Here is a 27,369-nt window from a genome sequence, read left to right on the forward strand (position 1 = left end):
AATTTGTTTGTGCTGGCCATCTTTTGCTTGGCATGGGGCCTACCCTTGAGGGTAGGCAATAAGTAGGCAATATACCCAGTAAGACTCTTTCAGAGGAAATTAAGTTTTCCTTTGCAAGCCAGTGTAAGTTGGAGATAACTCCTTTTTGTTAGGGATGGATTCCCATGTACGCTACCCTTTCTCAGCATTAGGACCCCATCATTTGATAACTTTTGCAGGCCCTGTGTGTTCTGCCACAGTCTCTGTGAGTTCATACGTGGGTCAGCCTGTTGTGTCTAGAAGACACCGTTTTCTTGGAGTCTTCCATCACCTCTGGCTCTTACAATCTTTCTCCCTCCTCTACCACATGGCTTCCTTAAATCTGTGGGGAGCAATTTGATAAAGATGTCCCATTTAGGACTGACTTCCCCTAGTCTCTCACTCTGCACATTGTTCAGTTGTTAGTTTCCATCTACTGCAAGAGGATGCTTCTCTGATGACAGCAACCTATAGCACACTGTTGTAAGAATCATTTGTCATTATTACGTTCCTTTAGCAGAACAATAGTATTTGGTTTACCTTAGGGCTACAGTCTATCCAGTCTCAGATTCTTGGACACTGGAGTGGTTCTGTCTGCTGGGGTGTGACTTATATCCAGTCAGTGAGTAGTTGGGTGTGAGGTTTTTTTTTGGTGTGAGTTTTGTACCAGCATATCATGCAAGCTGGTCAGCATTGTAGATCCCAGCGTTTTTAGTTGGGTTGATAGTTACGTGTCTCCTGTGGTAGCACGCAGAGTTCCATCCATAAACACTAGTTAGTAGCAGTGGAAAGCTCTAGTTAGGTACCAGCTTGACTTCTTTGTGTTGGATGAAATTGTCTGTGCTGTCTTCAGCACTAAGGCCATGAAGTTTTACAGAAAGCAACCAGTTGTGGGGCCCATTTGGCCAACAATGCAACTAGGTGTAACCCATTCCCAGCACTGAAGTGTCACTTGCTGCTAACAGATGTCTAGTTGGGGCATTGATATTGGTGGCTCCAATTATATTTTGTTTATATATGTGTACATGTTGGGAAATTTCTATAGTAGTAGACTTTTCATATGGCCCTCAACTGGCCATTATGTCTCTCTATAACTGTGTATTTCATTTCAGCTCCCTTGGGAGAGTCTCTCTACCTATTAGTCCATTATTTTATACCTAATCTTTATCATTACATAGATTATAGAATGCCAATTGAAGGCTTAAAAGCTAACATTCACATATAAGCAAATACATACCATATTTGTTGTGCTGGGTCTGGGCTATCTCACTCTGAATGAAATTTTTTTTTCTAGCTTGATACAATTACCTAACATTTCATAATTTCATGGTCTTTTTCTTTATCAGCGGACTAATATTTCATTGTGAAATATACCACATTTTCATTATTCAATCATCAGTTGATGGGCATCTAGGTTGTTTCTTATTTTTTACTATTACAATGAGCCATGGTTATACTAGTTTTTCTGTAGTAGGATATAGAATCCTTTGGGTATATATATGCCCAAGAGTTATATAGATGGATCTTGAGGTAAGTTGATTCTCAGCTTCCTGAGGAACGTCTACACTAATTTCAGTAGTGACTGTACAAGTTTGCAGTGCCACCAGCTCTGAATGAATGCCCCCCTTACCGCACATCCTTGCCAGCATGAGCCTTCATTTGTTTAATTGATCTTAGCCATTCTTACTGGTATAAGATAAAATTTCCAAGTAGTTTCAATTTGCATTTCCCTGGTGTCTAAGGATGTTGAATATTTCTTCTAAGTGTTTCTCAGCCATTTCTCACCCATTCCTCTTTTGAGAAATTTTTTTCTGTGTAGATCTGTACCACATTTCAAAATTGGGCTATTAGTTTCTCCTTCCTTCCTTCCTTCCTTCCTTCCTTTCTTCCTCCATTCCTTCCTCCCTCCGTCCCTCCCTCCCTCTCTTCCCTCTCTTCCAGGGTTTGTTTATGTATCCTTGACTGTCCTAGAACTCATTCTGTAGAACAGGTTGGTCTCAAACTTACAGAGATTGCCTGCTTCTGCCTCCCAAGTTCTGGGATTAAAGACATGAGCCATCACCACCTGGCAGCTATTTCTTTCTTGATATCTAGTATTTTTCTTTATATATTTTAGATATTAGCCCTCTATGGGATGTGTATTTAGTAAAAATCTTTCTCTTTCTGTAGTCTGCAACTTCGTCCGAATGATGGTGTCCTGTGAAGTTCCATTGATTAATTTTTCTTTGTGTCTGTGTTATCCATGTTCTGTTCAGAAAATCTCTCTGTTCAAGACTATTTCCCACTTTCTTTCCTATCAGATTCAGTGTATCTGGCCTTATGCTAAGGGCCTTGATCCATTTAAAGTTGTGTTTTGTACAAGGTGATAAATATGGATCTATGTTCATTTCCCTATAGCCAGCCATCCTGTTTGTCCAGCATGTTGAGGATTATGTCTTTTTCCCATTGTATGTTTCTATCTTCTTTGTCAAAAATCAGGTGTCCATAAGTATGTGGACTTATGTGTGGTTCTTCAGTTTGATTCCACTGATCAATATGTCTGTAACAACACCATGCTGTTTTTATTAATATAGATCAGTGGTACCTTGATATAGGATATGGTGATAATGATAGCAACTCCTTTACTAATCAACATTTGTTAGCTATTTGGCTATTTTTTGTTTTTTCATATGAAGCTGAAAATATGTTTATTTGGTGGATTATGTTTATATATTTATGTGTTATGCTGAACGATCCCTGAATCTCTGTGATGAAGTCTACTTTATTCTTGGATTCAGTTTGCAAGTATTAAGAATTCTTACATCCATACTCATCTGGGATATGGGTTTGTAATTGTCTTTCTTTGGTGGGTCTTTGTATGGATTAAGTATCAGGGAAATAGTGGCCTCATGAAAAGCATTAGACAATGTTCACTTTCTATTTTGCAGAATAATTTAAGGAGTATTGGTATTAATTTTTCTTTGAAGACCTTCTTTGAAGGTCTGTTAGTATTCTGTGTTGAATTAATCTTTCCTTGGGCTTTTAATAGTTGATAGACTGCTTCTGTTTTTCACTGGGGGTTATAGGTATTTAAATTATTTATCTGATCATCATTTAACTATTGAATTATATCAAGAAATTTATCCATTTCTTTTAGGTTTTCTAGTTTAGTGAAGTCCATATTTTTAAAGACTGTCCTTAAAATTTGGATTTCCTAGGTGGCTGTTTGATGTTCCCCTTTTCATCTCTAATTTTAGTAATTTGGATCTGTTCTTGCCATCTTTTAGTTAATTTGACTAAGGGTTTATTCCATCATATTGATTTTCTCTCAAAGTGCCAACTCTTCATTCATTCTTTTTGGCCTTTTTTCTATTTTACTGATTTAGGCCCTGAGTTTGATTATTTTCTCTGTCTACTCTTTTGTGGTCTTCTTCCTTCCCTCCCTCCCTCCCTTTCTCCTTTCCTCCCCTCCTTCCTTTCACTCTAGAATTTTCAAGTGTGCTATTAAGCTGCTCATGTGAGATCTCTTTCTTTTTATGTAGGTATTTAGTGCTATGTACTTGCTTTTTAGAACCATTTTCAATGTATCCAATAGGTTTGGATGTGCTGTGTGTTTGCTTTCATTGAACTCTAAAAATGTTTCTATTTTCTTTATTTCTGTCTTGACCCATTTTTCACTCAGTAGAGAGTTGTTCAGCTTCCATGAGTTTGTAAATATTTTGTTGCTTCTGTTGATAATATCCAGCTTTAATCCATGGTGGTCTGATAAGGATACAGAGAGTTATTTCAGTTTTCTTCTTTCTGTAGAGACTTGTTTTGACACAGTGTATGGTTAACTTTTGAGAAAGTTCTATGAGATGCAGAGAAGTAGATATATATTTTTGTGATTGGGTAAAATGTTCTGTAAATATCTTTTAGGTCCATTTGGGTTATAATATGTGTAGCACTTATTTGGGTGACCTATTTGACAGAGTGTGGTATGAAGGCACCTACTATCACTGTTCAAGGGTCAGAATGTCATTTTAGTTGTATTAGTATTTCTTTTTTTTCTCTTTTTTCGTTTCTTTTTTTTTTTTAATATAAAAAGTAGACTGCTAGCAGTGACTGACAGGTCAAGCTCTTGCAACAGACTTGTGAAATCATCAAAAATTCTAGGTGGCCCTAGGAATTTTTTTTAACCCTAACACAGACTCAGTTTCTTTTTTATTATTATTATTTTTTATTAATTACACTTTATTCATTTTGTATCCCCCCATAAGCCCCTTCCTCCTCCCTTCCCAATCCCACCCTCCCTCCCATTTCTGCATGCATGCCCCTCCCCAAGTCCACCGAAAGGGGAGGTTCTTCTCTCCTTTCTGATCTTAGTCTATCATTTCTCCTCAAAAGTGGCTACATTGTCCTCTTCTGTGGCCTGGTAGGGCTGCTCCCCCCTCAGGGGGAGGTGATCAAAGAGCAGGCCAATCAGATTATGTCAGAGGCAGTCCCTCTTCCCATTAGTATGTAACCCACTTGGACACTGACCTGCCATGGGCTACATCTGTGCAGGGGTTCTAGGTTATCTCCATGCATAGTCCTTGGTTGGAGTATGAGTCTCTGGGAAGATCCTTGTGTTCAAATTTTCTTGTTCTGTTGCTCTCCTTGTGGAGTTCCTGTCCTCTCCAGCTCTTACTATTTCCCACTTCTTACATCAAATTCCATTTACTCTGCACGACAGTTGGCCATCAGGCTCAGCATCTGCTTTGATAGTCTGCAGGGGAGAGGCTTTCAGAGGCCGTCTGTGGTAGGTTCCTAGTTTGTTTCCTGTTTTCTTCTTCTGGCTTTCAGAGGCCCTCTGTAGCAGGTTCCTAGGTTATTTCCTGTTTTCTTCTTCTTCTGATGTCCATCCTCTTTGCCTTTCAGGTGGGGATTGAACATTTTAGTTAGGGTCCTCTCTCTTGCTTGGTTTCTTTAGATGCATATATTTTAGTGGGTTTGTCCTACGTTGTATGTCTATATGAGTGAGTATATACCATGTGTGTCTTTATGCTTCTGGGACAACTCACTCAGGATGATCCTTTCCAGGTCCCACCATTTACCTGCAAATTTCATGATTTCCTTATTTTTCATTGCTCAGTAATATTCCATTGTATAGATGCACCACAATTTCTGCATCCATTCTTCAGTTGAGGGGCATCTGGGTTGTTGCCAGCTTCTGTCTGTTATAAATAAAGCTGCTACAAACATGGTTGAGCAAATGTCCTTTTTGTGTACTTGAGCCTCTTTTGGATATATGCCTAGGAGTGGTATAGCTGGATCTTGAGGAAGCGCTATTCCTAGTTGTCTGAGACAGCACCAGATTGCTTTCCAGAGTGGTTGTACAAGTTTACATTCCCACCACCAGTGGAGAAGGGTTCCCCTTTCTCCACAACCTATCCAGTATGTGTTGTCACTTGAGTTTTTGATCTTGGCCATTCTCGTGGGTTTAAGGTGAAATCTCAGGTTGTTTTGATTTGCATTTTCCTAATGGCTAATAAGGTTGAGCATTTCTTTAAGTGCTTCTCTGCCATTCGATATTCCTCTACAGAGAATTCTCTCTTTAGCTCTTTCCCCATTTTTTAAGTGGATTACTTGGTTTGTTGATTTTCAGCTTGTTTAGTTCTTTATATATACTGGATATGAGTTTTCTGTTAGATAAAGGGTTGGTGATGATTCTTTCCCAATCTGTAGGCAGTCGCTTTGTTTTGATGACAGTGTCCTTTGCTTTACAGAAGCATTTCAGTTTCATGAGGTCCCATTTATTGATTGTTGCTCTTAGAGCCTGTGCTGTTGGTGTTCTGTTCAGGAAGTTTTCTCCTGTACCAATGAGTTCTAGGGTATTCCCCACTTTTTTTTCTAGCCGATTTAATGTGTCTGGTTTTATGTTGAGGTCTTTGATCCACTTGGACTTCAGTTTTGTGCAGGGTGATAAGTATGGATCTATTTGCATTTTTCTACATGAGACATCCAGTTGGACCAGCACCATTTGTTGAAGATGCTATCTTTTTTCCATTGTATGGTTTTGGCATCTTTGTCAAAGATCAGGTGTCCATAAGTGTGTGGGTTTATTTCTGGGTCCTCGTTTGGTTCCATTGATCCACCATTCTGTTTCTATGCCAGTACCATGCAGGTTTTAAAACTGTTGCTCTATAGTACAACTTAAGATCAGGGATGGAGATACCTCCAGAAGATCTTTTATTGTAGAGGATTGTTTTAGCAATTCTGGGTTTCTTGTTATTCCATATGAAGTTGAGAATTTCTTTCCAGGTCTGTAAAGAATTGTGTTGGTAATTTGATGGGAATTGCATTGAATCTGTAGATCGCTTTTGGTAAAATGGCCCTTTTTACTATGTTAATCCTGCCAAGCCATGAGCATGGGAGATCTTTCCATCTTCTCATATCTTCCTCTAATTCTTTCTTCAGAGACTTGAAATTTTTTCATACAAGTCTTTGACTTGCTTGGTTAGGGTTTACACCAAGGTACTTTATGTCATTTGTGGCTATTGTGAAGGGTATTGTTACCCTAATTTCTTTCGCAGCCCTTTTGTCTTTTGTATACAGGAGGGCTACTGATTTTTTTGAGTTAATTTTGTATCCAGCCACTTTGCTGAAGGTGTTTATCAGCTGTAGGAATTCCCTGGTGGAGTTTTTGAGATCACTCACGTGTACTACCATATCATCTGCAAATAGTGATAATTTGACTTCTTTTCCAATCTGTATCCCCTTGATTTCCTTCAACTGTCTCATTGCTCTAGCAAGGACTTCCAGCACTATGTTGAAGAGATATGGGGAGAGTGGGCAGCCTTGTTTTGTCCCTGATTTCAGTGGGATTGCTTTAAGTTTCTTTCCGTTTAGTTTGATGTTGGTTATAGGCTTGCTGTATATCGCCTATACTATGTTTAGATATGTGCCTTGTATCCATGATATCTCCAATACTTTAAACGTGAATCAATGTTGGATTTTGTCAAATGTCTTTTCAGCATCTAGGGAGATTATCATGTGGTTTTTTTTCTTTCAGTTTGTTAATATGGTGAATCACATTGATGGATTTCCGTATATTGAACCACCCCTGCATACCTGGGATGAAGTCTACTTGGTCATAGTGGATATTATCTTTAATGTGTTCTTGGATTCGTTTTGGAAGTATTTTGTTCAGTATTTTTGCATCAATGTTCATAAGGGAGATTGGCCTGGAACTCTCTTTCTTTGTTGAGTCTTTGTGAGGTTTAGGTACCAAGGTGACTGTGGCTTCATAGAATGAGTTTGGTAATGTTCCTTCTATTTCTATTTTGTGGAATAGTTTGAAGAGAATTGGTGTTAGCTCTTCTTTGAAGGTCTGGTAGAATTCTGCGCTGAAGCTATCTGGTCCTGGGCTTTTTTTGGACGGGAGACTTTTGATGACCGCTTCTATTTCTTTGGGGGATTTAGGACTATTTAATTGATTTACCTGGTCCTGGTTCAGCTTTGGTAAGTCAAATCTATCAAGAGAATTTTCCATTTCATTTAGATTTTCAAATTTTGTGGCATATAGACTTTTGAAGTAAGTCCTAATGATTGTTTGGATTTCCTCAGTGTCTGTAGTTATGTCCCCCTTTTCATTTCTGATTTTGTTGATTTGGGTGGTGTCTCTCTGCCTTTTAGTTAGCTTGGCTACGGGTTTGTCGATCTTGTTGATTTTCTGAAAGAACCAGCTCTTGGTTTCATTGATTCTTTGAATTGTTTTATTTGTTTCCAATTGACTGATTTCAGCCCTGAGTTTGATTATTTCCAGCCATCCACTCCTTCTTGGTGTGTCTGCTTCTTCTTTTTCTAGGGTTTTTAAGTGGGTCATTAAGTTGCTTGAATGAGCTGTCTCGCCTTTCTTCTTGAAGGCACTTGTTGCTATGAACTTTTCTCTTTGCACTGCTTTCATTGTGTCGCACAAGTTTGGGTATGTTGTGTCTTCATTTTCATTGAGTTCTAGAAAGACTTTAATTTCTTTCTTTATTCTTCCCTGACCCAGCTGTCATTTAGTAACAAATTGTTCAGTTTCCATGTGTGTGTGAGCTTTTTGCTATTTCTGTTATTGTTGAGGTCCAGCTTTATTCCAGGCTGATCAGACAAGATATAAGGGATTATTTCAATCTTCTTGTATCTGTTGAGGCTTGCTTTGTGACCAACTATATTGTCTATTTTGGAGAAGGTTCCATGAGGAGCTGAGAAGAAGGTAAATTCTTTTATGTTTGGGTGTAAAGTTCTGTAATGTCTGTTAGGTCCATTTGATCCATGACCTCTGTCAGAGACATTGTTTCTTTGTTTAATTTCTGTTTTGTTGACCTGTCCTTTGTTGAGAGTGGGGTGTTAAAGTCCCCCACTATTAATGTGTGGGGATCTATATGTGGTTTAAATTTTATCAATGTTTCTTTAACAAATGTGGGTGCTCTTGTATTTGGGTCATAGATGTTCAGGATTGTGATGTCTTCCTGGAGGAATTTTCCTATGATGAGTATGAAGTGTCCTTCCCCATCTCTTTTTATTAATTTTGGTCGAAAATCTATTTTATCAGATAGTAGAATGGCTACTCCTGCTTGCATCTTTGGTCAGTTTGCTTGGAAAGTCGTCTTCCAACCCTTTACCCTCAGGTAATGTCTATCTTCGTGTCTTAGGTGTGTTTCTTGTATGCAACAGATTGCTGGGTTTTGTTTACGTACCATTCTATTAATCTGTGTCTTTTTATTGGAGAGTTGAGTCCATTGATGTTGAGAGAGATTAATGACCAATGGCTGTTAGATCCCTTGATTTTGATGTTTGCTGTGGTCATTAGGTTGTGTGCTTGGTTGCTTTTTTACTGTAGTAAGGTTAATTATTTCCTGTGTTTTCTTGAAAGAAGCTAATGTTTTGGGGTTGTATTTTCCCTTCCAGTGTCTTCTGTAATGCTGGATTTGTTTGTAGGTATTGTTGAAATTTGTTTTTGTCATTGAATATCTTGTTTTCTCCGTCTATGAGGACTGAGAGTTTTGCAGGGTATAGTAGCCTGGGCTGACATCTGTGTTCTCTTAGGGTCTGCATGATATCCATCCAGGCCCTTCTGGCTTTCATAGTGTCTGTTGAAAAGTCAGGTGTGATTCTAATGGGTTTGCCATTATATGTTACTTGGCCTTTTTTTCTTGCAGCTTTTAGTATTTTTCCTTTGTTCTGTATACTTACTGTTTTGATTATTATGTGGAGGGAGGATTTTCTTTTCTGGTCAAATTTGTTGGGTTTTCTGTAGGCCTCATGTATTCTTATTGGCATCTCCTATAAATTGGGGAAATATTCTTCAATGATTTTGTTGAAAATATTTTCTGGGCCTTGGAGAAGGGAGTCTTCTTTTTCCTCTATACCTATTATTCTTAGGCTTTTTTTCTTTTCATATTGTCTTGGATTTCTTGAACGGTCTGTGTCAGGAATTTTTGGATTTAACATTTTCTTTGACAGATACATCGATTTCTTTTATTGTATATTCTACACCTGAGATTCTTTCTTCCATCTCTTATAGTCTTTTGGTTATGCTTACCTCTGTAGTTCCTGTTTTCTTCCCTTGATTCTTCCTCTCCATTATTTCCTCCATTTGTGTTTTCTTTAATTTTTCCAATTCTATCTTCCGGTCTTGAGTTGTTTTGTTAACTTCCTTCACCTGTCTGATTGTACTTTCCTCTTTTTCTTTTAGTTCCTTCAACTTTCTTTCTTTTATTTCATTCAGTGCTTTAAGCATTTCCTTTCTAAAGGCCATAAACTGTTTGGCTGCAGCTTCCTCTATGGAAGGCAATATTCTGTTTGAGTTTATCTTCCTCTATGTCTTTACGTATCTTATTTGTTTCCTCTGTTATCATCTTCATGAGCATAGTTGTTAAGTCATCTTCTTGGATTTCAGTTATGCTGTGGTGTCCAGGGCTACTTGCCCCTGGGTAACTGGGTTCTGGAGATGCCATATTGCTCTGTCTTTTGTTGCTTGAGCTTTTACGCTGTCCTCTACCCATTGTGCTATCTTAGGTGTTTGGTGTTATTTTATGGTGGTTCCTGGGGATCCTGTGGTGGAAGGAATTCCCTTTGCAGAAAGCTGGTTTTTCCTGAAGGATGTCTTCTCAGCTTTTTGGGTATAGTCCCTAGATGGCTGGCGTTTTTTTCAGGAGTTGCTGCTGCTCACCTCAGGGATAGAGATGTGAGTGGTAACTGTGGTCTTTGTTAGTCGAGAGGGTTCTCCTCTCACCCAGGGAAGTCCTGAGGACAGCTGCCCTGTTTCTGGGTTTCTTGCTGTAAATTTAATGATCAGCTGCTGTGACCCATTTAGACATCTGGCGCTCATCAACTGTTTGTGCCTTTGTCTGGAGCACAGCTGAGTGATGGCGGCTGGGCCCCGCTGGTCTGCTAGTCTTTTTCCAGGGAAGGACTGGGTGATTTAAGTCAGTACAGTGTCCTTTCTTTCATGTGGATTCTCTGGAGACAGGGACTCCCAGTCTCTTTGTTTGCCCTGGTGTGCACTGCTCAGTCTCTGCCAGCTGGCTGGCCGCAGAAACTGCCTGTGTCTGGAGCACAGCTGAGTGATGGTAGCTCAGTCTCCGCCAGCTGTCTGGTGCGCAGAAACTGCCTGGGTCTGCCTTTCCAGCCTTTGGGAGCCTGAGTGTCTCCCTAAACTGGGTAATTTTCCCGAGACCTTTTCGGGTTGTGGGTGTTGGCTAAGTGCTCTGAGATCAGACCAGCCGTTTCCCTCCCTGTGTGTTTGCACGGGACAGTGAAACTCATTCGCTGGTGCCCTGGTGCCCACAGTTCTATCTCAGGCGGCGAATCAGGCACGCAGGCAGGCAGGGCTCTGTGCAGGAGCCTGGGTCCCGGCTCTGGCTCCGGGCTGGCTCCTGGGGCGCCCGTGGAACCTGAGTCTTTTCCAGAGGATATCTGGGTGACCTAAGGTCGGTCCCAATCGTTTCCTGTACAGTGGGATTATCTCTCGACTGAAAATTCCAGTGTCTGATAGTGTGGTGCGCATGGTTCTGTCTGGGACCGTGACCAGAGACACTGGCTTGTGGCTCTGGGCTTGGGCTGGGGCTGGCGGCCGACAGCCAAGTGTCTGACGGAACCGGGATCTCTTCTGTGGTTTAGCTGGTTGAGTTAAAAGCTGATTGAATCCCCCACTGTGGGGTATCCTCTCACCTGGGGAACACAATGATTGTGTTTTATGGCCGCGAGTTCTGATTGCTGGTCACTGTGTTGATCCTGCTGCTGCTGCTCAGAATGAGAGTCCTCCAGGTGCCACCATCTTGCCCTGCCTCCCTCCTAGTATTTCTTTTATGAACTTGTGCCCTTATGTTTGGTGGTAGATCTTAAGAATTTCAATGTTTGTTTTGTTTGTTAGTTTGTTTGTTTGGTGGATTTGCCTTTGATGCGTTTGTATTTGTCATTTCTTATCTATTCTGATGACTTTTGGTGTATTTTGTCACATAGTAAAGTGGCGCTACAGCAGCTTAAATAATACTTCAGATAATGCATAAAGTATTGTTTTTTAATTTGATCTTTCCGAGGACTATTTCATGCTCTTTCACACATGTATAGTTCTGTATACTCGTGTGAAAGTGCTCACTGGTTTCTGTATATTGTTGCTATTTTTATTAACAGCTAATATTTATTGAAAAAATTACTAGCCACTTTGCCAAACACCTCACTATATGTTTTATTCAGAGGTCTTGGGGTAGATATCAATAACAATGGCCTTTCTTTAAAATTTTATTTTATTTCTTCTCTTACACATCTTAAGCGCAGCCTCTGTTTCTCCCAGTTTTCTGCCCCGGCCCAGATCCATTGCTCTTCTGTTTCCCTTCAGAAAAGAGCAAGGTTCCCTCTGTTAATAACGAGCATGGCATAACAAGATGCAATAAGACTGGCCATAAGCCCTCATATCAAGGCTGGGTGAGGCAACCCAGTAGAAGAAAAAGGGTCCTACAAGCAGGCAAAAAAGTCAGAAACATCACCACTCCCATGTACTGTTAGCTGTCCAACGAAATCAGAGCTAAACAATCAGAGCCTGAATGCAGAGGGCCCATAAGGATCTGTGGTTGCCACTCAGCCTCAGAACCCCTGCTTTGTTGATTCTCCGGTGTCCTTGACCCCTCTTGCTCCTACAGTCCTTCCTTGCCCTCTTCTGAAGGGTTCCCTGAGCTCTGCCTAATGTTTGGCTGTGGGTCTCTTCATCTGATACTGTCAGTTACTGTATCTGATGACAATTGGTCTAGGCACCAATATATTTTGTTAGTATAGCAGAATATCATTTGGAATCACTTCATAGACTTTTTTCTAAGGTATAAATTAATTAATAACTGGGCACAGTTATATTCTGGATGTTATAAAACAAACCAATGATAACTTGGCTATCTTAACTTAAACAATACACTTAGGTACTATGGCTTTAGCATGTAGTTTATTTATTTTTATTTTTTAAGTTATTTGTTTACATCCTAATCACAGCTTTCCCTCCCTCCTCTTTCCTTCCAGGCCCTCCTTTTCATTTCCCCTTCCCTACCACCTGTCTGCCTTTTCTCCTCAGGTAATGGGAGACCTCCCATGGATATCTCCTTGGAATATCAAGTTGCATCTTCTATTGAGGCTCGAGAGGGCAACCCAGTTTGGGGAAAGTGCAGACAATGTAGTTAGAGATAGTCTCTGCTCATGTTTTAGGAGTCCCACATAAAGACCCAGCTTCACACCTGTTACATATGTGCAGAAGTCCTAGGTCCATCCCATAGCATATAGTTTCTTGAGCATATGGTTTCATGTGAACAGTTTTGAGAACTGCTTGCAAATGGTATTAGTTTAACAACTGGTTATTTAATATCAGGTACATTCTTCTTACCAGGGTAAGGGTGCCTTGGTGTTTATGTTGTGAATGCATGTCACATGTCATCCATGGATATACATACAGAGGACGTTTTCTGAATTTCTTGTCTTTTTCGTGGTACTCATTGAACCAAGTGCCTCATAGAAGCAAGCCATTTGTGACCAAGCTTTCTGGCCTCTGGGAACATCTTTTGACTCCCAGTATTCTACTAAAGAGACTTATACTATCTCATTATTAAATAAACATTAAAAGGTGACCATATGGGTTAATATATGGCTAAGAATATCAGTTTTACTTTGCTTAGCTATGTACACAATTGATAACTATGGAAATAATTGATAGCTAGGAAATAAGCCACACTATGCTTTGTGAAAAGTTTAAATGAAATGAAATCCATAGAGCAGTGGAATTACATGTACTGTCAGAGCATTTTTTTTTGTGAATTTAGGCACTGAATTATGGAATCATTTGTTGAAGGGCTGTGTTGTTATGTAAAATCACAGAGCACATCTGTAACAGTTTTGCTCCTGAGGATAAGCAGTATGTTTGTTCACTACGTGTGCAGTAACTCACAGAATCACTAGGCCTTTGTCGGTGATGAAAGCAAAGTTTAAATCTTGAAGTCAATGCAAAACTTTTGTATTTTAAACCAAGTTGTATTCATTGAATGTAAGGTTATTATAGCTAGATACAGTGAAAGAAAATTATTCGTGTAATTTTTGTAAAAAATAAGGTAATTGGTTAAGAAAACACCAATATATTTGCATTCATGTTTTAACAGCAGTTTAAATAATTTGTAGTAATAAGTTTAGGATTGTTTTCATTACTTAATTTATAAATCATCAAAGTGTAGTTTTAATTGCTAAAAATTTGACTTTCGGCTGCATTTTTTTAATATTTGCAAATTTTACAGTTCACATCTGCAGATAGAATAAAGTCTGACATACTTTAAATTGTATGATATATCCTCATAAGCTTAAAGTTTAACTGAAACTTTTTTTGGCCTTTTACTTTTCAGCACTGCATTACTTTCCAGAATACCAGTGGCTGGTGGATTTCACGGTGGCTGCTACCATTGTGTATTTAGTAACTGAAGTCTACTACAGTTTCATGAAACCTACACAGGAAATGAATATCAGCTTAGTCTGGTGCCTCCTGGTTTTGTCTTTTGCAATGTATCCTTCAAACCATCAATAACACTGCAAACTTTGTTTTTTTAACTAAATATTATTAGACATTGTGTTTAATTTTTTTAAATTTCATTGATTGTTAGAGAAGTTTCCTTTGTTGAATTCTTTACAGAATTTTTAGGATATATTAAATTTATTGTTTGACAGTTTCTTATACAGTATAACTTGGTTGTATTTAATCAAAATTCTTTATGTATTTAATCATAATTCTTTATGTATTTAATCTTTATGTATTTAATCAAAATTTTAACTTGTTAAAATTTCAAAATAGTAGCATAGTTTAAAAAGTAAAAAGTAGAGAAAGCTGTCACCTCATTCAATTTCTTTTTTATCCACACAGAGTATCAGAAAGGCTACCAGCCATTTTTGCCTTTTTACGAGCCTTTTGTACATGGTAGGAATAAAGGAAATTTTTCTTCCAGGTACTTAATTATTAATTACTTTTTGATCCTGGAACATGTATATTATTATTTTTCCTTTTCCTCTTCTATTCCCCCAATAGAGATAACATTTCATTAAGTTTGACTGTGCAACCTATGAAAATATTCTTTGCAGAGAAACATTTTATTGTCTTTCTTGAATAATTTATTTTTATTTTTATTTTTTAGAAACTGAGTTTTCCTAGTGCTATGGCCCATCAGTAGGTCAATACATCATTTCCATTTTGTCCCCCATAGAACTATCGCTCTGGATCCCTCGTTTCTTTATAAACTGTGTGCAGTTATGTTTAATGCACTACTTTACTATATGTGTGTACATGTTGGGAGAGAGCAGCTTGCAAGAGTCAGTTTTCTCCACCATGTTGGTCTCAAACTGAAGTCAAGTCGTCAGGCTTGCCATCCAGCACTGGTACCTGCTTGGCGGTCTCCATTCTCATCCTCATAAGATTTTACATAGCTCTTGTCCTGGAACACTGTTCTTTGCTGTCTTCCTAAAAAATTCTGTGTCCCCTTTTGGTGCCTTGATCTGTTTCTTGGCTCACGATCTATCTGAAAACATGAACTCTTCTGCAATTACTAGAAAAGTGGTTTTTTAAGTTTGTGTGCCTTGGTTGTCTTTACTGATGTATAATTTGGCTCAGTAGATAATCCAAAACCAGTTTTTTTCTTAAGAATTCTGAAGTGTTGAAGAACTGGGTACTCTGTTGACACCATGTTGTGCCTCCTTCTCCCCGCTGAGGTACGACCCTCTTGGAACTTGTTCTGTTTGTTTTGGTACTCTGAAAGTTAAATTTTGCTTTTAAGTCCTATGTTTACCCTTTAGATTAACTGAACAAAGCTTTGTGCACTTAATTTTTTATTTTAATTTTATATTAAATACAGTTCATTCACTTTGTATCCTAGCTGTAGCCCCTTCCTCATTTCCTCCCAGTCCCACCTTCCCTCCCTCATCTCCTTCCATGCCCCTCACCAAGTCCACTGATAGGGGATTATCTGATGAATCTCTTTATTTTGAACATTTTAGGGATACCTATTGCAGAGGAAGTAGAATCTCACATTAGCATCTGGAATTGTCTGTATTTCTTATGTGTGCTAATTATAATTTTAGGTTTTCTAAAAGATTTTCTTAACTTTCTCAACATTATGTTTATTGTTTAGACTCTACTGCCATTTAAAATGTTCATGAACTCTTCATTTTTAACCCTTCTATGAAAATGCTAGTTTTATGATTACATTATTTTGTATCTTAAGATATTAATGAGAAGTATCACTTATGAAATGCCTCTTTTTTCACTTTAGTTGATACTTATATGGAAATTTATATGCTTCCTTTACAGGTTATTTTATGTGGTGTAGCCATTAGTATATTACTACCAGAAACAAACACACACTTGTAACTGGCTACTCATATATTTTCTGTCATTTTTCATTTCATTTCATATTGTTTTGTATAATGGCAGCAATCCTTCACAGTCTTCTGCAGTAAACTAGCTCTACTCCATTGAAGTGGTGTTGTCATGAAAGGTTTCAAACAGTAGTATCTCCCCACAGGAATATTTAAGTTTGCTGTGTGTTCATAGTAGAGAGTATAAAAAGTGGTTGAGTTTACAGTCCAGGCAATTTTCTTTAAGCTTCACCTCTTTGTGAAGAAGCGGGGGAAAAGGGAGGAAGTAGAATTGGGTGTGACTGGGTATATGAGCTTTATTTAACATTGGTTGTGAGCTAATAACCTGCAATTATGCACATTCAAGAGACCAAAATTAAATTTCAAATGTCTGTATTGACACCAAAAAAGAGTGTATTGAGAGTTTTACTTGTCCTAGCTTTAACTGTTTCCATCTTTAACTATATGAGCTAAGTCTAATAGAAATGACTTGTGTCTGGGATTTCTTCATTTCATTATTGTTTGTCCTTGCTTATGAATCAAATGCAAGTTTCTATTACTGCATGGGACAGTAGCTCTGTGGAACTCTGAGCACATATACATTAATTGATTCAGAAATTCTCTGCAGATTTTACTAATGAAATATTCTTAGTTAATGTAGTTCTCAAATTAGATACATATAACTTAATCAGTTCAGTGAATAGTCATAAACTAATTGCTTTATTTCCATAATCATTTTGTTTTTTTCTTTCTTCACTTATATTGACATTTTTAATCAGACAGCAGAAATGATTTCTATAGAGTCTTAACAGCCCTAAAAGAATGAGAATGACATTTTGAATATATGACACCAAACTTAAATGTTGGAACCTGGAAGTGTGCTACCTCTTGTCATCAGTGCACTCTTAAACCCACACTAATTCTTATCTTCCCTCCTCTCTAGTTGTACTTCTGTGCACCATTGGTGACCCAGTCGTTAGGTTTCAGTCCATTTATGTCTTGTGCTACAGTGTAAGGAAGATAACAGTGATGGCCTCGCAGCACAAGGAAGCAGTTGTAGTAATCACCTCTGTTTTGTATTGATGTCTTAGAGTTATAGGAAAAATGTCTTGATCTTAGAATTATTAAGTATTTTATTCTCATCTATTAATATATGAAAAATAAAAAGATAAAGTCATCATAGCAAAAGCCATTGATCCTGTGATAGAAATAAAACATTTAAAATGTTAAAGTAGTTTACAACATACAAGTAGGTTTTTTTAAATAAACTTTCTTTGAGAATAAACTGAAGCACAGAGAGATGTGTCAATTACATGAATTTCAAGAAAACTATGCTACAAAGAATTCTAAGGCTTCTTAGACCTATTGTACTTGGCTAAAGAACTAAGTCATTAGTTGCAGCTACAATGTTTGTATTATACAATATTAAAAGTGTAAGGTATTATTATGTTTGTTTTTATACCTAGCTAAGTTTTTAATTTGCCATGAATGTAGACATGAAAATTTTCATAAAACCAGAAGTTGAAAATAGTTTAAATGAAAGTAAGTACTACAGTTTTCCAGTTGAGGCAGTATTATTTGTAGACATGAAAAGGTATTTAAGTTAAATATTACCTTATTTGTTGTGGTTAATAGGTAGCTATACCAAAGTTGAGCAGCTCAGGTGCTACCTCTAACCTATTAAAAGGTTATAAATTATAATTTTTTTAAACAAACATTCTGCTTTAAATTAACATGGAAATTGGGATTCTGCAGTATATTGCTTTAGATGTCAAGTCCAGTGAGAAAAGAACAGATCTCGGCCAAAGTACTAACCTGAACTTGAGAACTCTATGTAACAAACATGTCTAAGCTTATCTTGTGTGTATATGCACACATATAAAGGTGAGGGGACAACATGAGGAACTTATTTCTCTACCATTCATGTCAGTTCCTATGGATCAAACTCAGGGTTGTTAGGCTTGGCAACACATGCCTTCAGAGAGTGAGCCAGTATGCCATTCCCAGGCCTGTTTCTTAAACTTAAATAGGTCTTTTATGACACCAGGCCTTTCAAAATACTAAGATTTCTGGTCAGAGTTCTGGGATGAAAGAGGGAAGCTGAATAATAGGACCTAATTTCTATCTACTGATTTATAATTAGTTTGACTTACTCCTTTTAGCTGTGAAGTGATTTTTTTGTTTTGTTTCTGAAACACAAAATTCAAGAGTGGCCTTTTATTTTAATCTAGAACCGCGATCATTTTTGTTTTTAAAATAAAGGTCATGTTTATGCTTTCAGAATATCTTTGGTATTTTTCTCTGTAATCTGGTTAGATTGAGCCTGGCTCATTATAAGCTTATTTTGTGATATAGGTTAAAATATGCATGGTAAGTTTTTTAACTTTTGGAAGAATTTATGTTCCTTTTTCCCCTGAGTAATAATTAAGCCTGTACATCTAAGAAAGAAAATATGAATAAGTGTTAAGGTAATATTATAAACTTTTTGTACTATTGAATTGGAATGATTATCTTGAAAAGGATTTTACTAGATAGGTAATAAGTAGAGATTTGTTATTGTTTTTAGGGTTTTATCTCCCTCTCTCTCTCTTTGTGATGTAGAATTAAAAGTGTAATATATTTTAGTTGGTTTTCCACCAAGAAAAATAGATGTGGGTAGCTTAATCATTTGAATAGGAGAAATATACTAACAATTTTTTATAATAATCACAAAATGAGTATATAATATCTTTTTCCCTAGTTGGACAAATTTCAGTTTATATGAAAATCACTTAAGTAGAAACATAGTTATGTTTTTAAAAATAATCATGAATTTGTGAAAAATGAGAGGTTTTATGCTTATTTCATTAAAATGTAAATTATACTTGGATATTGACTAATATTTCTACTTGGAAAATAGTCTCCTTTCTGTTACTTTTTCTGTGATTTTCATTTAATAACCTGTGTATTCTGGGAGTAGCATTGTCCGTCTATGCAGGTTCTTTCTATTCAAACTATTGTTTAGAAATTAACTTGCTAAACTAATTTCTGTAATGCTTTTTCATACATCCTAAGTTTTGTTTAACCTACCTGCTATTTTCTTTCTTCTTATCCACTGTCCCATCCTAGTCCCACTTAATTCGTTAACTTCTGGCCCAACTGCCTTTCTTTCATATCACATGAATCCTTACAGGCTTTCATTTGATTTTCATACACCCTTCCTTATATGTCCTTTCCTGCGTACACCTTTCCATCCCCAATAGTCTAGCACTCTTTATTTTTAACCTATAATCTATTTTCTCTTCTTCCTTTAATGTACTTCCCATATCCCCTTTTAATTTCCTGGCTTCAACTTGTCTTCCAAGTTAAACACACATAAGTTTGCAACTAGGATACAAAAATAAGAGGGAAGTTGAGCTATTTATGCTTTGGGGCCTAAGATGCCAGTCTTCAAATTCTATTCACTTACCTGCAAATTTCTTTATTTTGTTATTCTTTGTACCTGAACAACATAACATTGTATGTACATTTTCCCGGCCTAGTCATCTGTTGGTTTATCCTGGCTGTCTCATTTTCTTGCTGTTATGAATAAAGGAACAGTATATATGAATGTATAAGTGTTTCAGAGGAAGGCCCTTTTAATATGTTCCCTTTTAATGTCTGTATAGCTGGGCCTGTACTGCTGTATAGCAGTTTTATTTAGAACTTCCTGAAACCCTTGAGGCTGATTTCCACTACTTTATACTTCCACCAACAGTGTGTAAGAGTTTCCCTTTTACCACATCTATGCCAGCTTTTCTTGTCATTTGCATTACTGGAGATGGCTCTGTCGATTAGGGTGACATAATCTTAAAATAGCTTTAATTGCATTTCTCTAATGGCTAATGATACTGAGCACTTTTTTCCTTTCTTTAATTTTTATTTTATTTTTTTATTAGAGTTTATTCGCTTTATATCACAGCTGTAGCCCTCTCCCTCATTCCCTCCCAATCCCAACCTTCATCCCTCCCAAGTCTACTAATAGGGGAGGTCCTCCTCCCCTTCCATCTGAACCTAGCCTCTCAGGTCTCATCAGGACATTGTCCTCCTCTGTGGCCTGGTAAGGTTCTTCCCCTCTCAGGGGGACGTGGTCAAAAAGCCAGCCACAGACTTCATGTCAGAGACAGTCCCTTATCCCATTACTAGGGAACTCACTTGGATACTGAGCTGCCATGGGTTACATCTGAGCAGGGGTTCTAGGTTATCTCCATGCATGATCCTTGGTTTGAGTATCAGTCTCAGAAAAGACCCCTGTGCCCAGATATTTTGGTACTGTTGCTCTCCTTGTGGAGCTACTGTCCTCTCCAGATCTTACTAACTCCCCCTTCTTTCATAAGATTCCCTGCACTGGGTCCAAAGTTTGGTTATATGTCTCAGCGTGTGCTAGTAGAGTCTTTCAGAGGCCCTCTATGGTAGACTCCTGTCCTGCTCCCTGTTTTCTTCCTCTTCAGATGTCCATCCTGTTTGTCTTTTTGAGTGAGGATTGATCGGCCTACCCAGGGTCCTCCTTGCTTGGTTTCTTTAGGTACACAGATTTGTGTAGGTTTGTCCTATATTATATGTCTAGTATCCACTTTAAGTGAGTATATACTGTGTCTTTTTGCTTCTGAGATACCTCACTCAGGATGATCTTTTCTAGATCCCACCATTTTGTAAATGTACCACAATTTCTGTATCCACTCCTCAGTTGAGGGACATCTGGGTTGTTTCCAGGTTCAGGCTATTTATGAATAAAGCTTCTATGAACATGGGTGAACAAATCTCCTTGTTATGTACTTGAGCATATTTTGGATACATGCCTAGGAGTGGTATGGTTGGATCTTGAAGAAGCACTATTCCTAATTGTCTGAGAAAGTGCCATATTGATTTCCAAAGTGGTTGTACAAGTTTACATTCCCACCAGCAATGAAGGAGGGTTCCCCTTTCTCTACCTCCTCTTCAGCATGTGCTATCTCTACAGTTTTTGATCTTAGCCATTCTGATAGGTATATAGGGAAATCTCAGGGTCTTTTTAATTTGCATTTCCCTGATAGGTAAGAATGTTGAGCATTTAAGTGTTTCTCTGCCTTGTATATTCCTCTACAGAGAATTCTCTGTTTAGCTCTCTACCCCATTTTTTAATTGGATTACTTGCTTTGTTTTTAACTTCTTGAGTTCTTTATATATTCTGGATATTAGCCCTCTGTCATATATAGAGTTGGTGAATATCCTTTCCCAGTTTAGGCTGTTGTTTTGTTCTGACAACAGTTTCCTTTGCTTTACAAAAGCTTTTCACTTTCATGAGGTCCCTTTTATTAATTGTTGATCTTAAAGCCTGTGCTATTGGTGTTCTATTCAGAAAGCTGTCTCCCATGCCAAAGAGTTCTAGGCTCTTCCCCACTTTTTCTTCTGACCGATTTAGTGTGTCCATTTTTATGTTGAGGTCTTTGATCCACTTGGACTTTAGTTTTGTGCAGGGTGATGAATATGTATCTATTTGCATTTTTCTGCATGTAGACATCCTGTTATACCAGCACCATTTGTTGAAGATGCTGTCTTTTTTCCACTGAATGATTTTTGCTTCTTTGTCAAAAAACAAGTATCCATAGGTGTGTGGGTGTATTTCTGGGTCTGCTATTTGATTCCATTGATCCACCATTCTGTTCCTCTGCCAGTACTATGCAGTTTTTATTACTGTTGCTCTGTAGTACAGCTTGAGATCAGGGATGCAGATATCTCCAGACGATCTGTTCTTGTACAGGATTGTTTTGACAATTCTGGGTTTTTTGTTTTTCCATATGAAGTTGGAAATGTTCTTCCATATGAAGTTCTTTCAAGGTCTGTAAAGAATTGTCTTGGTAATTTGGTGGGAATTGCCTTGAATCTGTAGATTGCTTTTGGTAGGATGGCCATTTTCACTGTTAATTCTACCAATCTATGGACACGGGAGATCTTTCCATCTTTTGATATCTTCTTCAATTTCTTTCTTCAGAGACTTGAACTTTCTTTCAAAAAGGTCTTTCACTGCTTGGTTAGAATCACACCAAGGTACTTTATGTTATTAGTGGCTATTGTGAAGGGTATTGTTTCCCTAATTTTTTTCTTATCCCTTTTGTCTTTATAGGTATATAGGAGGGCTTCTGATTTTTTTTAGTTAATTTTGTATCCATCCACTTTGATGAAGGTGTTTATCAACTGAAGGAGTTCTCTGGTTTAATTTTTGGGGTTGCTCATGTATACTGTCATATCATCTGCAAATTGTGATACTTTATTTCTTCCTTTCCAATTTGTATTCTCTTGATCTCCTTTAATTGTCTTATTTCTCTAGGTAGAACTTCAAATACTATGTTGACAAGATATGGAAAAGTGGGCATCCTTGCCTTATCCCTGATTTCAGTGGGATTGATTTAAGTTTCTCTCCGTTCAGTTTGATGTTGTCTACAGGCTTGCTGTATATTGTCTTTATTATGTTTAGGTATGTGCCATATATCCCCGATTTCTCCAAAACTGTAAACATAAATGAGTGTTGGATTTTTGTCAAATGCTTTTTTGGCGCCCAAGGAGATGATCATGTGGTTTTTCTCCTTCAGTTTGTTTATATGGGAGAATTACATTGATGGTTTTCTGTATATTGAACCACCCCTGCATGCCAAGGATGAAGCCTACTTGGACATAGTGGATGATATCTTTTATGTGTTCTTGGATTCGGTTTGCAAGTATTTTATTGAGTACTTTTACATCAATGTTCATGAGAGAGATAGGTCTGAAGTTCTCTTTTTGTTAGGTCTTTGTCTGATTTAGGTATCAAGGTGACTGTGGCTTCATAGAGTGAGTTTGGTAATGTTCCTTCTGTTTCTATTTTGTGAAATACTTTGAAGCGAATAGCTTGGACTTAGCACTGTTTTCAAGGTCTGGTAGAATTCTGCACTGAAACCATCTGTCCCAGAGCTTAAATTTTTTTTTTTTTTTTTTTTTTTTTTTTGTATGGGTTTTTTTTTTTTTTTTTTTTTTCATTTTTTTCCGGGGTTTTTTTTTTTTTTTTTTTTTTTTTTTTTTTTTTTGGAATGGAGACTGTTGATGACTTACTGCTTCAATTTCCTCGGGGCATATAGGACTATTCAATCTTTCTACCTGATCTTGTCTTAATTTTGGTAAATGGAACCTATCAAGAAATTATTTATTTCCTTTAGATTTTTAGATTTTGTGGCATACAGGCTTTTGTAGTACAACCTAATGATTGGGTTTCCTCAGTGTCTGTAGTTATGCCCCGCCTGATTTTATAGATTTGGATAGTTTCTCTCTGCCTTTTAGTTAGCTTGGCTAAGGATTTGTCTATCTTGTTGATTTTCTCAAAGAACCAGCTCTTGGTTTTATTAATTCTTTGAATAGTTTTATTTGATTCTAATTGATTGATTTCAGCTCTGAGTTTGATTATTTCTAGCCATCTGCTCCTCTTGGGTGTCTCTGCTTTTTTTTTTTGTCCTAAGGTTCTCAGTTGGCCATTAAGTTGCTTGTATGAGATGTTACAAATTTCTTCTTGAAGGTACTTACTGCTATGAATTTTCCTATGAGCACTGCTTTCATTGTGTCACATAAATTAGGGTATATTGTACATTTATGTCCATTGAAATCTAGGAAGTCTTTAATTCCTTTCTTTATTTCATCCTTAACCCAGCTGTCATTGAGTATCAAGTCAAGTTTCAATGTGCATGTAGGCTTTTTGCTATTTCCTTTGTTGTTGAGGTCGAGCTTTAGTCCATGGTGGTCAGATAGAATACAGGGGATTATTTCAATCTTCTTGTATCTGTTGAGGTTTGCTTTGTGACCAACTATATCGTCTATTTTGGAGAAGGTTCCATTAGGTGTTGAAAGGAATGTGAAAAGTTATATAGACATCTATTAGGTCCATTTGAATTAGGACCTTTGTAAGTGCCTTTATTTCCCTATTTGGCTTCTGTCTATATGATCTGTTCCTTGTTGATAGTGGGGTATTGAAGTCTCCCACTATTAATGTGTTCATCAATGTGTGATTTAAGCTTTAATAATGTTACATTTACAAATGTAGACGCTCTTGTATTTGGGGCATAGATGTTCAGAATTGTGATGTCCTTTTGGTGAATTTTTTCTTTGATGAGAATGTAGTGCTGCTCCTCATCTTCTTTTGTCCTAGGAGCTCTCAGCACTGGGAGTCGGACACTGCTCTGTGGTGGTCTCTGCAGGCAGCTTCTGTAGCCTTCACCTCTGCCAGGGAAGGATTATTTTGGCTGGTCCCAGGGGAGCGTGGCGGGGAGAGGGAGCAGATTGAGTATTCTCTGTCCCAGATCATGAGCTGGGTTTTCTTTGATAGGAGCTGCTGGCACTCGGGGCTGGCATTTTGCTCTCTGGCGAGTGCTGCAGGCCACCTCCTTAGCCTTCACTTCTGCCAGGGAAGGATTATGTTGGCCAGTTCCAGGGGAGTGCTGGGGGTTGGGGGGGGGAGGTTTGAGTATTCTCTTTCCTAGATTCCGAGGAGGCGGGATTTCTTTGCTAGGAGCCACTGGCACTGGGGGCCAGGCACTGCAGGCTACCAAAGTGGGAGTAGGGGAAGTGGATACAGGGAAATGCCTGTGGATTGAGCCCCCAGAGAAATCCACGGAAGAGTCCACGGGTGGCCAGAATCTAAATGGTCTCAGTTCAGAATTAGTCCCCTTTCTTCCAGGAAGCCTCGATGTCGTTGTTTTGAGTTCTGCAGCCCCATCACTCACCAATTTTGGAGTTTCAGATCCTTTGCCCCCTAGATATGGTGCACTCTGGTCACCACCATCTTGGATCCTCCAGTAAGCACTTTTTAAAGTGTTTCCTGGCACTTTTTAGTTTTTTCTTTTGAGAATTTTATGCTCCATTCCGTAGTCCATATTTTAGTTGAGTTCTTGATATTTCTCAATGTTTAGTTTTTGGAGCTCTTTGTATATGTTGGACATTAATCCCTGTTAAATGAATACCTGCCAAATATGGGCCTTTTCGCTTGTTTCAGTTTCCTGTACTGAAGTTTTTTAGTTTGGTGAGATCCCATTTATCAGTTGTTTTTATTTCCTGAGGCACTCGAGTCTTATTTCCCAAGGTCTTACCTGTCCTTCTAAGTTGAGGCATGCACCCTACTTTTTCCTGTACGAGTTTCATGATGTCGGGATTATGTTGAAGTGGTCCTTGATGCTTTTGTAGTTGATTTTTGTACATCTAGTTTTATTTTCATGCATGCTGTTATTCTGGTTTCCCAGCATCATTTGATTAAGGTACAGTTTTTCTTCAATATATATTTGACATCTTTGCCAAAAATTGGGTAGCTGTAGTTACATGAACTTACATTTGGTTTCACAATTTTATTTCATTTTTCTCTGTTTTTGTGCCACTGCCATAGTGTGTATTTATTACTGTGTCTATGTTGTATAAATCAGGTATTATGGTACCTCCTGTAGTATCTTTTTTGCATATGACTGCCTTAGCTATCCCAGTTCCTGTTTGCCTGGTAAGACTTGGGATTGGTTTTTGGTTTTCTATATCCATGGAATTTTGATTGGAATTACATTGAATCTATAGGTTGCTCTTGGTAGGATGGCCATATTCACAAGATTACTTGTTCCAATCCATAAGCATGGAAGCTCTTCAATCTCCTAGTGTCCTCTTTAATTCCTTTCTTCTCTGTTGTTAAGTTTTCATTGTAGCATTCTTGGTTCATTCCTAGATATATATATATATATATATATATATATATATATATATTTATGGCTATTGTCAATGGGAATTCATTTTCAGTGTTTGTCATTGCTGTATAGGAAGGCTGTTGGTTCTTGTATGTTCTGGTATCTTCCTACTTTGCTGAAAGAGTTTATCATCTCTAAAAGCTTTTGGTGGCATCTTAAGGGTCTCTTAAATATCTTCTACAAAAAGGGGATATTTTTTCTTTTATTCCTATTTGTATCCCTTTTTTTTTTCTTTTCTCTTTTTGCTCTACCTTAGACTTCAAACTATATTGTATAAAAGTGGGAAGAGTGGACATTCTTATCCTATTCTAGATCTTAATGTGAATGTGTTTAAGTTTTTCTACATTTAGTATGATATTAGCCAAAGACATATTATATGTATCTTCTATTATGTTGATATACACTTCCTCCATCACCAGCCTTTTCATTACTTTTATGATGAAGGGATACTGGATTTTGTCAAAGCTTTTTTAATTACGGTGGTGATGTTTCTGTTTTTTTTTGTTTTGTTTTTATCTTAACTACATGATGAATTACATTTATCTATGTATGTTGAGGTATCTATGCATTGCTAAAATTGATTAGAGACTTTGGATTCTTTCAGGGTCATATGTGTGTGTGTGTGTGTGTGTGTCTACATATATGTATGTATATGTGTGTCAATGTATTTTTTAAATATACATTCAGTTAGTATATAACTATATATATTAATCACTTCTTCCCTTTTTCTTTCTTCAATTCTTTTCATGTCCCACCTCACTCCCTCTCAAATTGATGCCCTTTTTTCCTTTGATTATTACTATAGTCTGTGTGTGTGTGTGTGTGTGTGTGTGTGTGTGTGTATGTGTGTGTGGAGAGAGAGAGAGAGAGAGAATGATGCAAAAATACATAAATCGAAACTTCCCCTTCTGTTAGTAGTCTTTAATTGCTTGTAGTTCTTTGTCTAGGGAATTGGACCCTGTAAGATTTTTCCCACTCTTTTACATTAGCATGAGTATTGATATTTTCATGATTCAGGTGTTATTTATGCAGCCAATTCTAGGAGATACAGCAGATTTCCTGATCCTCTGGTTCTCATAATCCTTTTGCTCCATAGTCTAAATGTTCTCTGAGCCTTAGGTATTAACAGGAGTTCTAATGTTGATGTATCAGTTTGGGCTGAGGTCCCCATGGTCTTTTGACAGCTGTGTTATTTTACTGTGATTTTCTGTGATGTTCTCTATTTGTTGTAGGAGGAGAAGCTATACTTACCTGTAAGTTTTAAGTTTTAACCAGACAATGGTGGTACATACCTTTAATCTTAGCGCTCAGGAGACAGAAGCAGGTGGATCTCTTTGAGTTCAAGGACAACCTGGTCTACAGAGCAAGTTCCAGAACATCCACGGTTATAAACAGAGAAGCCCTGTCTTGGGGGGTGGAGGGGTGAAGCCTTCACCAGTCCCAGGTGGTTGGTAGGTTTCAAGTACCAGGCATGATTTCCCTGCTTTTGAGTGAACATTAAGTCCAGTTTGACAGCTGTTGGTCACTGCTAAAATATGAATGCCACTATTGCTCCCTTAGGGATATTTTGCCATGTTGGTCATTGTGGTTCATAAGCATCACAGCTAGGTAGAACTATTGATTTCTTCCTTCCCTTGGCAGTTTACATAGTACTGTCTGGTATTACATACTGTGGAAGCTAGAGGAGGCTTTCGTGTTAGATCCCACTCAAATAATCCAAGTACTGTCTCTTTAAGTTTTCAGTGTTTTACCTTCAACCTCT

At 37.7% G+C, this 27,369-nt stretch overlaps 1 protein-coding gene across 5 annotated transcripts in view; it reads left to right on the forward strand.

Annotated features, from left to right (window-relative positions):
• Tmem161b (transmembrane protein 161B) overlaps window positions 1–27,369 on the forward strand; it is a 104,093-nt gene that overhangs the window by 60,523 nt on the left and 16,201 nt on the right. For 3 of the 5 annotated variants that reach the window (XM_055604067.1, XM_055604068.1, XM_055604070.1), the window contains 2 exons: window positions 13,875–14,031; window positions 15,169–15,225. In XM_055604067.1, coding sequence (XP_055460042.1) covers window positions 13,875–14,031; window positions 15,169–15,225 — 214 coding nt within the window. Of the gene's footprint in view, window positions 1–13,874; window positions 14,032–15,168; window positions 15,226–27,369 lie in introns of those variants that run through there. The other 2 variants (XM_055604069.1, XM_055604071.1) reach the window with 2 other exon arrangements.

Source organism: Psammomys obesus, unplaced genomic scaffold (genome assembly GCF_907164565.1).
Source record: "Psammomys obesus unplaced genomic scaffold, mPsaObe1.curated_primary_1811, whole genome shotgun sequence".
Taxonomy (NCBI): Eukaryota; Metazoa; Chordata; class Mammalia; order Rodentia; family Muridae; genus Psammomys; species Psammomys obesus.